The following is a 14224-nucleotide window of genomic DNA, read 5'->3' on the forward strand; positions in this document are numbered from 1 at the left end:
CACAAGGTTGGTTGCCTTGCATCATATCTCGTATTCGACTGGGGAAAGCGGCGGGCATCTTGTATCTTGTCAGCTTGTTTCGCAGTCTGAGCCAAGCGAGCGAGCAAGCCTACCATCACTTGCCGTGTGTTGGGGTCGCGTCCCGTACTGTGGGGAGCACTCTGCCGTAATAGTGTCGATCGTTCCCGTGTACAAAAGTACGATCTCGTTTTGTTGCCCCCCCAATTTTCCACTTTTTTTCTTATTTTTATCCTTTTGCTGTTTTCGTTTGGTGTGTGATGCTCTCACTTTTCGTGTTCCCCCAACCCATGGCAACTGTCACCCACTCAGAGTGACCAACCACACGAGTTAGACAACTCATCAGTAAATGCAAATGTTGCTTACGTCCTAAGTTGAAGGCCTTGAATGTCCCGCGGTCAAAGAAAATTAACAGCCATTTTGTTCACGTACGATACATAGGAACTGTAAAGAAAATGTAAAAGATGCCGGACATGCAGAAAGGAGTCGTGACGACAATCTTATACTTGTAGTGCAACCAAGCACCGTACAAAGTACCGAGGTACCCTGAATCGCCTGCAAGATAGGTACGGAGCAGGTGTGCCAGCGGACCGCAGAGGGTCATGTCTCGCCTTGGGACCGGTGCGTCTTTCAATGTCTAGGCGGGGAAGTGGCGACCTTTGTCTTGTGGAGATGTGGGCGGTAAGCGAAGTTGACCTTTGACTTGACTTAAACCTGGTCAACTTGGTCCATTATTTGCCTCTGGTTTGTAAACCTTACGGGTTCTCATGGACACAAGAGGCTGCGCATGACTCGTTCGACTGTCCCTCCGCTTCTCTTGGTGTTGCACGAGGACGAAAACGAGGGCGAAAGGAAACAATGAAAAGAACGAGAAAAAGGAGGAAGACAAACAAAACAAACTTTGAGAATACGGCAACTGCGGGAAAGAAAGCAAACGAACAGAAGCGAAAGGAAACAAAGGACCGAGGCACACAAGGGCTCTCCATTCGGACCACGAGCCACTGTTTGTTCAGTCAGCCCTGCAATGTAAAAGACTTCAGAAGGAAGCGCGGCATCCCTTTCCGTCTGCAACACTAACAACGAGTGCCGCCACTAGTATATGGCGTCTCGGCAAAGGGTGTTGGCATTTTGGGACAAGGCAGAACGGCCCTTTGCATTTAGCTGGTATTCTATTTTTGCAACATGGAGACGTGAAACAGACTCCATCTCTGTATTACTACCCGCTGTACTCTCGGCACTCTGTGCACCTCGAGTCTCGTCTGATGACGAATTAAGCTTGTTTGGCCTATTCTGAAGAAATTCAAACACGAAAATTGCAGAATGAGAGGGAGAGTCAGATACACAGAGAGTGCCGAGTAGAGACATAGAGCCGCAAGAGACACGGGATGTTACTACCAGGTACGAACACGGCAGAGCACAGCCCAACCAGGCGGACGGGAAGAACACGACGAGCAAGCAGACAAGAAACAAGAAACACGACACGACAGCCAACGTTGTCCGGGGTAAAAATGCGACGTTGCTCTCCGTCCGACCAGAAGGGACCGTGGCGTGCGTGGGGAGGTGGTCGATGCCTGACGTCGCTCGTCATGGAGTTGTGTTCAGCCGACTCTACTGTGTACCGTACGTTGTTCAGGTCGTAACCCAAATATGGCGCTGGGATGGAAAAGACCAGTTTAGTGGTGCACTCGCGTACCGCGCAAAAGTGTCGATCACCACACCAGCGGCGACTTGCGAACCCTGCAACGAACACGAGGTTTTGTGCAAGGTTGTGCTCCCTTGGAGCTGAGCTGTCATCTGAGGTCGTCGTTTGCTTTTTCGTAGCTTGTGTTTTGTTTCTTGTTTTCCTGGCTTACTCTCGTTTCTGTTTTCACCAGCATCGTCGGAGAGGGTGCACCCCGAGCTCGTATTCAGCCTAGTCTCTCCTCCGTTTCCGTCCCTCGATTGTCCAGCTCGGTTAACGATATCGTCGTGGCCGATTTTCGCGGGCGATGGCAAAGTTGCTTGCCCATGCGTACACAGACGTTGGCTGAGATGACTTGCTTCGAGAAACAGGCATAAAAAGACGCTTCCGCCTCGTTTTTCCATTCCCATTCCCATTCGCATCCTCGTCCTCATCAACACTTTGCACTCAACGCAACACAAGAGCATATCACTCCACACATCAACATACAACCACCACATCACAAACACCTCCCTCCACTTCCATCCATCATGACAAAGACTCTTGGCCTCGCTCTGGCTGGCCTGCTCGCCGCCGCCGGCTCTGCGCGTGCGGACCTGCAGACCTGCGGCGATGCCCAGTACGACCCGTCCCAGTACGTCTGCGACGACGGCAACTTTTTGTGCCCCATTGTCGCGGGCGAGGGTCTCTCGTACTGCAGCGGCGCCTGCTACAGCAAGTTCATGTACACGTGCACCAACAACGCCCTGACCCAGCTCACGCCGCTCGCCGCCGGCACGCCCTTTACGCTGACCGTCTCGAACCCGACGGCCGCGGCCGTCGACGGGCTCGCCGTCGACGCCTGCAACCTGCGCTGGAACCTCGGCATCGAGACCTGCTCGTACTGCCCCACCACGGGCGTCGAGTGCCCCGTCGGCAACACGACCGTCGTGTCGGCGCCCGACACGGCGGCCGGCAGCTCCACGCCCGCCATGGACGTCATCGTGCCCGGCGGCCAGGCCGTGTACCTGGACCCGTCGGGCGCCGTCGGCTACACGCAGGCACACTCGGCGCAGATCCCCGGCGGCTCGATCACGGGCGGCCTGGTGCCGTACAGCGGCGGCGGGTTTGTGAACCTCAACTCGGGCGGCTACGGCTGGGCGGCCTGCCCGCCGACGGCGGCCGGTGGCGGCGGCACGGGCTACACCCTCTTCGCCGTGAATGCCGACAACAAGGCGACGCTGGCCGGCTGCACGCCCGTGAACCTCAAGGTCAACCCGCAGCCCTCGGGCACGATCGGCGCGTGGCAGTACACGTAGGGACAGCGGAGTGAGAGTGCGTTTGGTAGTGGATAGTGGATCGATGGGCGAACTGGTGGAGATTTGAACAACGCGTCACGAAACAGACCTTTGTCCCTGAATCGTGACATCAAATTGTATGTAGTGCAATATCTGCATCGTGATTTATCCAAATATACTTTTTCGTTTTATTTTTTCAACCTGCCACTGTAGCCGTCGCCGGGGTGTACTGTCGCAATAGTATGTCTGCCGCTCCATCGACGCCAGTGCCTTCAAAGACGCGCGCTACGGCCACGGCGGCAATGTCCGCATGGCCCTCAGACGGCCTTACGTCGTGGGAGCAGTGCGCGAGGCCGACAGCTGCCAAGGTGGCAAGCACAGGACCGCGGGTCGCGGGTAGGCGGGCGCAGAGATACGACAGTATCCGCATGTGGGCGACGAAGCGAATGTCGCCCGGCAGGAGGAGGTCGCCAGCCAACCCGCCATGGTCGGATGCCAGGGAGGCGCCTTTGGTAAGCTCGGCCGGGTCGACGGTTGTAATAGGGTCGAACGTGGCGTGCGACTCTGACGGCCCCGGCCCTGACCGCAACGGCGAGGCCGTTGGCGAGGCCGTCGCCGGCCACTCCATCTCCGGCCGAACGGCATTGACGCACCGTACAGGACCGCCGGCCATGGTACAGGTGGCCGCGTTCCAGGCGACGGCCTGGCTGGCGCGGGCCGTGTCGATGCGCGGCGGGACGGTCTGGCACACGGTGGGTGTCATGGTGCTGCGGCAGGGGCAGGGTGAGCGGAAGGGTTTGCTGAAAAAGTCGGTGCAGGTGGGCGAGCGGGCGGCGTGGCCCAGGTAGCGGTCGAGCCGGTCGGCCCAGACGAGGGCCGTGGTGTAGAGGGCGGCGTCCTGCATGTGCGTGGGAAGACGGGGATCGTCCTCCAGATCGCGAAGCGAGACGGTGGAGAAGGCGGTGTCGTCGTGCCATGCCTGGAGAACACTGTAGAGAGATGTCTCGAAATGGTCCGGGCCCTGGACGCCCATGATGCCCGGGCGGTAGGAGTCGTCGCCGGTGTGGGCGTAGGCCCAGGTCAAAACACGACGGCGGGCCAGGCATTCTGTGGGAGAGGCGTCTTCGGTCCACCACCGATGCCAGGCGGCGGCCTTGCTTCGTAGTTGGCGCACGCGTGCCAGCAACGACGGCACGGCGTCCGGGCTCTCGATCCGCGGCAGCTCGTTGGGGCCCCCCGCCGCCAGCCAGGCAACACGGTCGTTGAAAACGGCCCAGGCGCCGTGGATGAGCGCGGGGACGGCCGACAAGACGTCCAGCAGCCGGTTGGTGGGCGACTTGGCGGCCGGGTTGCGTGCCCACGGCACCGTCTTCCACTCGACGCTGTCTAAAAAGGTCGACTCTTGCCGACGCACGACGGCATCCGCCACCAGCGTCATGCGTGCCGACTCAAACACGGGCAGCAGCGTGGGCGACTGGAAGGCCGCCGGGCCGCAGATCTCGAGAATGCGGGCGAGGCCGGCATGGTGCGTGAAGCGGCGGTCGCGCTCGATGGCGACAGAGTAGGCGCCGAGCAGCGCAATGGGCTTGACGAGCAAGGCGAGGTCGGCGGTTTCGGTGGTGGGTGTGGCGATGGCGGCACGCAGGTCGGCAATGGCTTTGCCATAGGCGCGGCGGGCGGCGTCTTGCAGGGCGGGGACGTGCTTGTCGCGGCCGAGCAGGCCGTAGCAGAGGGCGCGCAGGCTGTCTTGGGCCATGTCACCGGCCACGTGCGCAGAAGAGAGCGAGGAAGAGGGTGGGGTTGAGAATGACGATGAGGACGAGGATGACGAAGCATCTCGACTGTGGACGGTGCTGTCCGACGCCAGCAGGTGGCCGCGCATGGCGCTGTCTTGGAGCAGAATGCTGTGCATGTTGATCCAGCCGTAGGCCTGGAAGAAGTAGGAAAAGGCCATGTCGTCGACGAAACCGACGAGGCTGAGTTCCTGGGGCATCGACGGCGGTGATGGCGACGGTGTCTGTTTGGCGGCGGTCGTCGGCTGGGCCGGCGTGGCGGCAGCTCGTTTGCTTGCCCTCCGGGGCGTCGGTGGGGCCGCCACCTCCTTTTCCTTCCGGGGAAACGACGTCATGTCCTGCACCTTGGCCAGCCGCACCGACCCGGGCGCCACACCGGCCACAACCGCGTGATTCTGTATCCGCAGCACCGTCTCGTAGCCTTGGCATACGAAGCCACCGCGGACACAGCGCTCACATGCCGGCCGTGCTTGGTCGCACTTGACACGCCGCTTGCGGCACGTGTGGCAGTTGCCACTGGTCGGCGCACGACCCATGCTTGGGAATACGATGATGTTGACGACGACGATGTAAGCGATGTGCCGTCCCCGCGTATGGTCGTCCTGGTGGCAGCTGTCTCAATGGACTTGTCAGTGGACAGTATCACGTGCACTGTCTCTGTCGTTGTCGCCGTTCCTGTCGTCGTGTTTCGTCGAGTTGATACGTCACGTTGAAGAAAGTCAAGCAAGTCACGAAGGAGGAGGGGCCGAACTGCTCCATTTGTCTGTGGTCTCTCCGTCCTTTGCCTCGAGCATGCAACCCTATCTGCCGACCGGTGTCTTACAAGGTAACGCCGAGCGGCATGAATGGAACGGGTTGAATTGTGGGTTGTCCTCTGTACGTTGGTCGCGACTGAAGCATGTTGGATGGACTTGGAAGATGAGGGTTGGTAAGATGCAAAATGGCATGTGCGTTGTGCCACAAATGCGTGTGGCGTTGAAGAGGTGCCAGTCGCGACTGCCACTCGTAACTAGTACCGCTAGTGTTGTCGTAACGGTTTGTCGAAAGCGCTCCAGGGCAGGTGCTGTTGGCAAATAGCGCCTGTGGCAGGTGCGTCTGGAAGGCACGCTCAGCTTGATGATTAATGCATGTCCGGGAGGCGGGAAAACATTGCGAAGCCCGTGGTCGGGCGGGGGATGTTAGCCCGAGGGGCGACCCCAAGGCCTGGGGCTGTCGCTGTGATGTCACTTTAATGATTCGCATTGCAACCATAGCCACGATACTATGTTTTGCATTCATATTTTTTATTGTAGGCAAACCGCCCTGTGAATTAAGATAAGGAATAGTCCAAAGCTCCCAGACGCCGTGGATATCTTTCTAAAGTCTATCGCGCAAGTTCAATGGCAAATAAAGAGTAATGAGTGCAAGAAGAGAATGTCGATCAGAAGCAAAAGGAAGGACAGAAATCAGAGGCAAATGCGATGATGCCGAGAGATGTGAATGAAGAGAAACAGCCGCCGAAATCATAAAAAGAAAAAAACACACCAGAACGCCGTTCCTACAATCAACCCGTAGAGACGCATGGATCTATGCCTCCGACGGCGTGTCCAGCGGCTTCTGCGCAATGATGCGATAACTCGTCGAGATGAGGCGCATCTCGTCCATCTTGACAAACGCCTGGCCGTCGAGGCACAGCCGGTTGATGAGCGTCTTGAAGTGCTTGGGCAGCACGTGCACGCGCACGAGGCCCAGAATCATCTGCCGCACGGCGCGGAAGTACACGTCGACCTTGTCGATCAATGGCGCCTGCAGACCGCCGACGCTCGCATTGTCCGACCGCGTCACCGTGAACCCGGCGTCGGCCAAGGCCTGCTCGAGACCGGCCGGCGTGGGCGTGCCGACAGCACCAATCAGCGGCTTGACACGGCGCATGAGCTCGGCATGCTGCTCGTTGGCCGGGTCGTAGGCCGGCAGGCTGACCCAGTCGAGCATGGAGAAGCGCGCACCGGGCTTGAGCACGCGGTAGATTTCACGGAACATGGCCGGCAGGTCCTTGCACAGGCTGAAGGCCTGGATCTGGTAGAAGGCGTCAAAGGACGCGTCCGCAAAGGGCAGCGGCAGGTCGTTCTGGTCGCGCTCCACAAAGGTGTTGCTCAGCCCCTGCTCGGCATTGAACGCCCGCGCCTGGGCCAGCTGGTTCGGGTCAATGTTGAGGCCCGTGATGTGCGCGCCCGAGTACTTGGCCATGTGCGCGGCGACGCGGCCGCGGCCGCAGCCAATGTCGAGCACGCGGTCGCCCGGCTTGAGGCCCAGGTCGCGCGCAATCGACTCCTCGTACAGCAGCTGGTTGTCGAGCACCGACACGTGCCTGTCCATCAGCGGCGGGATGTACATCTTTTCGACGGACCCCAGCGCGCAGAGGTGGTTCATCACGCCGTAGTAGGCCCGCAGCGAGTCGCCGACCTTTTGCTTGTAGTCCGGGCCGAGCGCCGCCACCATGGCCGGCTCGTCCTCCCAGTCGAGGTTGTAAATGACGTACGAAGCCATAAAGTCGTCGACCTGCTTGGGCGTCAGGTTGTTGAGGTACTTGAAGGAGCGGATGAAGGTGGTGGACCGCTTGGTGGAGGCAGATCGCTCCTCAACGACAATGCTCTCTTTGCTGCCACTACTGGGGGTATGGTGATGATGCAGGTGGAAGAACTGCTTGCGGAGCTTGTGCGCGGCGGGCTCGAGGTGCTTGGCCTCGGCGGCATCGTAGAGCGTCTCTGTGCTCTGGGCACTTGACGTACTTGAGCGATCGTTGGCGACAAGGCCCTCGGCTCGCGGGGGCGCGGCGCCTGGGGCCTGAGAGATGACGGCGGCACTCATTATTGCTTGCCTCGTGTGTATGTGCTGGTGGTGGTGCTGAGGTGACGCTGTAGTGTGCTGCGATATGTAGTGTGGTCTCTTCAAGTTTACAGCTATGTTTGATGGGATGCTCTTGTAACAAAGAAAGCTTGCTTCTTGAGACGGAGGAAGTGAAGAAAGAGGCCGGGTTTGAACAAAAACAGAAGGAGCAGAGGTCGGCGGCCATTTAAAGGAAAACACGGAAGGAGCTTCTTCTCCTGACCTCATACCGCCTTCCTCGTGCCTCGACTGTCCCCTGCCTTGGCTACTTTCCGGGAGGGGAAACTATGAGCCTAAGAGGGAAGGAGGACAAGCCACATGCAATAAAAAACCCCGAAAAGAAAAGCTACCAGGTGCACAGAAAATGGTACGGCAATACAACGTAGAGAAAGCGCGCAATGATCAACGCGAGACTGCGGGTTACCAAATACAACAGTCAAACAACGAAATCGGACGGGCCCAAGAACGGCGGCAGGGCTGCGAACGTGCGCACGCCCCCGAGTGCCCCCAAAATCCGTGTTAGTCAAAAGTGGATCCTACTCTTTTAGGCCTGTTTAGGCCCGTTTAGGCCGTTTAAGCCCGAGAGTCAAGGGAACAGGGGAACGTTCTAGGGCCTTTGGACGCTGGCGACTGTCAACGCTCGTGGAAACGTACCGAAGAGCGGAATTTCAGTAACAGCCGTAGACGAGAAAGGCATGACGAATATGGATTGTGAAGAAATCCCAACTGTCGACAGCAGCGGCTATCCATAGAGCTCCATGGCATGGCAAAGTACTTTCCAACACAAGGCCGACCATATCGGAGTTCACTGACGTAAAAATAAATAATAAATAAAATAATGTAGTTACCATCATATAAAAATGGACCAAGGATGTAAAATGACGAGAGAAATGAGACACAAAACGAGCACGAGCAAGCGTAAGAAGCGTAAGGAGGGGCCGTAAAGGTAACCGTTCTCTTCTGACATATCGACGTCTGCTGACATATCGCAAACGTATGCATCAGTCATGCGGAAGAGTGGACGGGGCCATGTGCATCGGATGGACATGAAGGACGAGAAACGGAGAGAGGCAAGGCAAAGCCTGCGAGCCGAGAGCGCGACTGCGCGAGAGCCATGGCGGACAGGAGCCAGACGGGCGATCGAATTACAAACCACGACGTTAATGAAAGACACGCGGGAGGCACGGCCGGGGAGGGCGTCAAAGAACCGTGAATTGGATGGCAGAAGGCTAGCAGGGTTCATTCAGTGCCGTTGCCGCCACCCCCTAGGGTGCCACCAAGATCTGAGACGATAGTACATTCGTAGGAAAGGCTCGACATGATGGATGGGCGGAGTGGGGACTTGCCATGCATGGGAAAATAAAGTTTTCTTTTTTTTTTTCTGGTTTTGGGGTAGCTGTATGAATTGCCCAAAGTACGAAAGCACGTCGGAAGAACTGCGGACAGGAATGTTCGTCCGCTCGTTCGATGAAGACAGTCCCATGGTGCCAGGGTGCCGCTCGAGGAGTATGTACCTTTTGCACAGACACATGTACCCAGATGTAGTTGCGCCTTTGCATCCAGTGGCTATCATCGGGATGGCATTCCGTCAGCTGTCCGTCCAATACTCCGCTCCGTCAATCTCACCCAGTGTACGACATGCAGTTTCCCCTCTCTTGTGTTGGCGTTTTGTCTTATTGCGTGTTCTGCCCACTTGGCCGATGGACCTGACAAGCCCAGGTTCTACAGAGTATTATGTCAACTTTCTCTGAGCGCAAAGCGACGTGCAAAGGTATCGTATATACGAAGTAAGATGAACACAAGAAAGGAAATTTTGTCTCCGTCTGGCCCATATTATTTAACCGTATATTCACTCGCCTGGTCGGTCCCTCCATCGCTCCAGCCATTTGTTTTGTCGTCTACCACCTACCGCCTGCCGCCGGCGCTGGATCGCCTGGTCGCTTGATCGCTCCTTGTCCGACGCTTCCGGGTGTGGTGGAGGCGGGAAGCTAATTGTGCTCCACTAGCGCGCTCTCGAAAAGAATGCCACACTGCACTTTCATTACACTTTCTGTGCACTTCCTTTGCATGTTCTTAGAATCATGCATTTTACATGTCCCTACGTTGCTTTGTGACTTTTTGACTAAAGAGTGAATTTACGGCGTGTTTTTTTCTTCACTGCCCGTATCGACGGAGAAAAATAAGTATTTACTAACCCTTCCATACGTGAAATGACGTCATCCGAAATAACAAAGGAGGGAACACCGACGGCAAATGGAGACTCTCGAGGAACGAGTAAGATTGACGTGACAGACACATGATGCTCAAAGGCCTGGAGACGTTTAGTACTCCGTAAGATACATAAGATCGTCTGCGGGATACCAGAGAGCCCGTATTTACGGACAAATGTCGCAAAACCTGCAAGTGACAGACGCATCGCCCTGCAGTCAGTCCGAAGATCATCCAGCCGGCCATCCACAACGAGGAATAAAGCAACATGGGAGTCTGCATCCGACGGGACTGTATTGCTGCAAAATCACAAAACTTGACATGCACATCTAGGAAACAGAGTATCCGGTAACGAGAAGGGAGCGGTGAGTGCAGGAAATGGGAAGCTGCATGTGCCATTTTTTCTTGTCGGTTTTCGTCCCCTCTTTGTTTATGTCCACCTTGTCCACCAGCATCCCCCATCCTCCCGTATTCGTCCGTTTGCACCGTCGCTCAAGTCCAGTTTTTCGAGCAACTCGCCTTTTTCGTTTTGTAGTTCGTGTCGTCGACCCACGCAAGGCCGCGCCGGATACCCACCGAATAAAATTAAAGCAGCCTTCAGCCCAGTCTGGACATGGAGGTGTGTGCTTGTAGCGTCAAATCGTCTGATTTTCTCCCATGTGTGTGCCGGTCTCCGCTTCCTTGCGCCAACACCTCGACCACATGGGACCGCCCATACGACTTACACGGGCTTACGGTCTGACGAGCTTACCGGCCACCATTGCCTGGCTTTTCACGCCGTTGCATTTTCGTTTTGTTCGTGTTGGTGCCGCTTGTTGCATTGGTTTCCTCTGTGGTTGTAGATCATTGTTATTTGTTGGTAGTTGTCATTCTCTCTCGGATTTGGCACACAACATACAGCGCGGTCTTGGGAGCCTGGGAGCTTCGTCTGACCAGCGGAGCATCGGGCCCCTCTTTCCTTGTCCTGCTTCCGGGCTACGACTGTGACGACCCTGGTCGTCCTGGTGAATAGTCTGGGTAGCAACTCCCGGCCACGGTGGGACCAAACGACCACAGGACCCTGACGACAAGCCGACAAGACGACAAATCGGGACGAGACGAATTTTCTTAAAGGCACCCCTGCCGAGCCTGTCCCCTCTTCTCCTCATCGAGTCCACGCCGGCCTGTACATCCGCCGGAATCGGCTGCGGCTAGCGGAAGAAAGAAGGCCGGGATAGGAGGGCATGTGCGTCGACGATAGACCATGTGGCGATGCCATCGATGACACAACATGCCAAGACAAAGTAACATTTCTTTTGTATTGCGGTCCCGTTGAGAAAAGAGGAGACGCGACGACTGTAAGAGTCATACGGCAGGACTACAGAAGCGACGTTGTGATGAGCAAGCATGACTATTTGTCGTTGGTCCTTTTACAATTAGGTCCGCTGCTTCTGACTTTCTAATTTTCTGACTACTCCGACGGAGGACGTTCTTTTTTTTTTCTGGCTAAGACCGTCTTACTTACATAGACATGACGACTTGCCTATATTTTCACATCCTTGAATCCTTGCACCCTTGTGTCACAGTGCTAGTGTCATCCCGTCTTATTTCCAATCTCTCCGTCGAATTCTTGATTGATCATCAACTTTTCAGAAACGGCAGAAAACCGGAGCGGGGACGAGCTACTCTTATATCCTCCTAAATTTCGGCACCGGACCCTGCCAGGCTTGCAAAAAGCTTTTGCCAAGATCAACAAAATACGACGCCAAGTAGAGAGCAAAACAAATGAATCGTTTTTTGGAAAATACATCAAAAAATCACAAAAACAAGGATCAAGCAAACACATCCGCCTACAGTACCCCTACATAAACCAAACCGGACATCCACACGAATAGAAGGCCTGGCCAAGCATCGTCAAGCGCACTCCGTACTGCCCACAAGGACAACGTGATGGTCGCAGACGTCAAAAGACAAAATCTACGACGTAAAACGATCGCCCATCCTGCACCAACAGCCGCCGACGGTCGGCACTCTGCAAGTGGAACTGGCTAAAGTGTAAGCCAAACTAAGCTCAACAACGTTACACTGAAGGGGCGTGCTGGTCATTACGTCTCGCGACTTTGCACTCGACTTTTGCTTGACCGTTTCATTTTGTAGAAAGCTGTAATTTTGGCCATGTTTTGAGCATCCTCTTTATTTGTGACAACGTGTTGGCATTGGGGCAATTTGGCAATTGGGCAATTAGGCGTTGGCGGCGTGAGCCCGTCACAATCTCGCCTCCGCCCGGGATTTTCGGCGATAGCTGCCCCAAAGCCTTCAATCTCCGCCGCCTGCATTTTCCAGCGTATTTGGCAGAGACCCGAGGCGCGACCAAGAACTACCACATTCGTCTTGGTTCGCCATGTTTCGCCTCTCGCCTTTTGCCGTTACAGCACGTTTATAGTGGGACCTTCCGAATACAGTGACTTGTTTGGTTCGTTCCCGTTCTTTCCTTCCATTGCTTCTATACCTTCCTCGCCTTTATCACTACGAAAACTTCCGGGGCGTCGACCTGTAATTTGTCATCTGTCACCTGGCCAGAAGACAAAAGACAAAATGTCAAAAGACAAAAATCTCCATACCATGGTTCGCCCGTCTGCTCCGGGGACAGACATATGGACGGCTCATACCGGGACAGGTGGTGGGTATGTGTCTTCCCAACGAGGAAAGGTACCTATTGAGGCGTCTCTCAACGTCGTCATAAACTGTCATCTTAGAATGCCGGGAGTTGTGTCAAGCGGTAAAATATGTGCCTACCCGAGCTCGTTCAGGTTTTATATTGGCGTTACCGTAGATATCTGCACCTCGCTCCTCGGTGTGCTTAGATGTGCATCTTGGCCGTATCGTTAAACGTCCCTCTCACTCATATTTACCATTCTTCCCTACACGTATCAACACATACTGATGTAGTCATCTTCGATATGCCATTCAATACTTGCATAACGCCATGGACATATCCCACGATAGCCTCTTAGTTGTGTCTCAAAGATCGTCAGTGCAGATGTTACGTCTAAAGTAATAGGTGATAGTGTCACCCTCGTTGTCCCCGAGGCCCTCTTAGACAATGACATCGGTTGTATACGGAAACCTATCTTGATTCGTACAGCCTTCCACACCTTGCCTTTTGCGTATGCGGTCGTCTACCGGCATTCCAGATGGCTGCCAAACATGGTTTGTGACTGTTGTGATCCTTCCCGGCGTCTCCCACACCTATATATTGCCTCGGACTCGACCACACGCAAAGCATCAGAAGTCGCCTGATGTACTCGGATGTACTTCCCTTAGGCATGCACAACTCACTACTCGACTGTCCACATACACACCACCTACACAACCCGATTAACACCCGTAGCCGGCTCTGCCATGGGGACCGCACGTTTTGCCCCAGACGCATCGCCCCGATCTGATAGACGCTGCGACCCTCCACTACCTTCTGCCACCCCCCGACAGATCCCCTCCCAGGCTTGGCCTCTTGGCTGCTTGAGGCAACCACCACCGAGTGCGGTAGGTACGGAGTATGTACTAGGGCGACAACCAACGTGGCTGCTCGTGAGTGGCGGACATCCCACGCCCCATAACCTATACAGCATAGCATAGCATGATATGGCAGAGTATAGGGCTGATGAGGAGGGCATGGCTTGGGGCGGCAGTGGAACCCGCGTGCCAAACGGCTGCGTGGTACCAAAGATGCAGAGCCCAAGACGGTTGAGGCAAGGCGTCATTGGATCGGATGTGAGGTGTCTGGTGTGCTCCATAGTAAAAGTTGCCCTGGATCGTCTCGTGTCTTGCCTGTGGCGACTTTGACACACACCGATCTTCATTCAAGACGTCGCTCGCTCCCATGTCCTTCAAAGAAGAGGACTATCCCACGTGGTGTTTACCCCATCCCGATGACAGCACCTGACCGCTTGCACGCACATGAGCCGACGGGCCGCTCAGGGGATCTATACTTCCCAGATCCATTCGAATTCAGATCTTGCCACAGCGATATCTAACAGGTCGGTTTTATATTCTTTTTATATCTTCCCTTAGTGTTTCCTAGTTCGTTTACAAAAGATTTGATTTTCCCGCTCTCCAAATTGTGTCGTGGGATGCAGGGTCGCCTTACCCTACTCTATGTTGTGGCTGAGACAAATATAGTCTAAACCAACTGCAAAGCACAGCATCGTGGCTATGGCAGAACTATCCAACACCTTTGCTTCCAGCCATTCGTTCCTCACATTCCTCCTACTTGACAACGATTGATGTCGTCGCCATGAAATCGGCAACTTCCGTGCAAGTCAGCAGTCACGTGTGGCAGGCCTCCAGAAGCACCACCTTCCACCTTACACGGCACGGCATACCGTTTCACAATCTGTTCTTCT

At 55.5% G+C, this 14224-nt stretch overlaps 4 protein-coding genes across 4 annotated transcripts; 2 read left to right on the forward strand and 2 right to left on the reverse strand.

Annotated features, from left to right (window-relative positions):
* Positions 1 to 2229: 2229 nt before the first annotated feature.
* Positions 2230 to 2997, forward strand: SPSK_06572 (uncharacterized protein; the record flags this gene model as incomplete). Its single annotated transcript, XM_016733274.1, has 1 exon — positions 2230 to 2997. The coding sequence occupies one exon, from the start codon at positions 2230 to 2232 to the stop codon at positions 2995 to 2997; it is 768 nt and encodes a 255-aa protein (XP_016592021.1).
* Positions 2998 to 3172: 175 nt separating this feature from the next.
* On the reverse strand, positions 3173 to 5305 carry SPSK_06034 (uncharacterized protein; the record flags this gene model as incomplete). The annotated part of the gene is made up of 1 exon (XM_016732742.1): positions 3173 to 5305. One exon carries the CDS (start codon positions 5303 to 5305, stop codon positions 3173 to 3175), a length of 2133 nt encoding a protein of 710 aa, XP_016592022.1.
* A 1030-nt stretch (positions 5306 to 6335) lies between these two features.
* Positions 6336 to 7616, reverse strand: SPSK_06325 (sterol 24-C-methyltransferase; the record flags this gene model as incomplete). The annotated part of the gene is made up of 1 exon (XM_016733031.1): positions 6336 to 7616. The coding sequence occupies one exon, from the start codon at positions 7614 to 7616 to the stop codon at positions 6336 to 6338; it is 1281 nt and encodes a 426-aa protein (XP_016592023.1).
* Positions 7617 to 8494: 878 nt separating this feature from the next.
* SPSK_06754 (uncharacterized protein) lies at positions 8495 to 8847 on the forward strand (the record flags this gene model as incomplete). The annotated part of the gene is made up of 2 exons (XM_016733451.1): positions 8495 to 8574; positions 8640 to 8847. The coding sequence occupies 2 exons, from the start codon at positions 8495 to 8497 to the stop codon at positions 8845 to 8847; spliced, it is 288 nt and encodes a 95-aa protein (XP_016592024.1).
* Positions 8848 to 14224: the final 5377 nt, after the last annotated feature.

The sequence above is a fragment of the Sporothrix schenckii genome (assembly GCF_000961545.1).
Source record: "Sporothrix schenckii 1099-18 chromosome Unknown Cont38, whole genome shotgun sequence".
Taxonomy (NCBI): Eukaryota; Fungi; Ascomycota; class Sordariomycetes; order Ophiostomatales; family Ophiostomataceae; genus Sporothrix; species Sporothrix schenckii.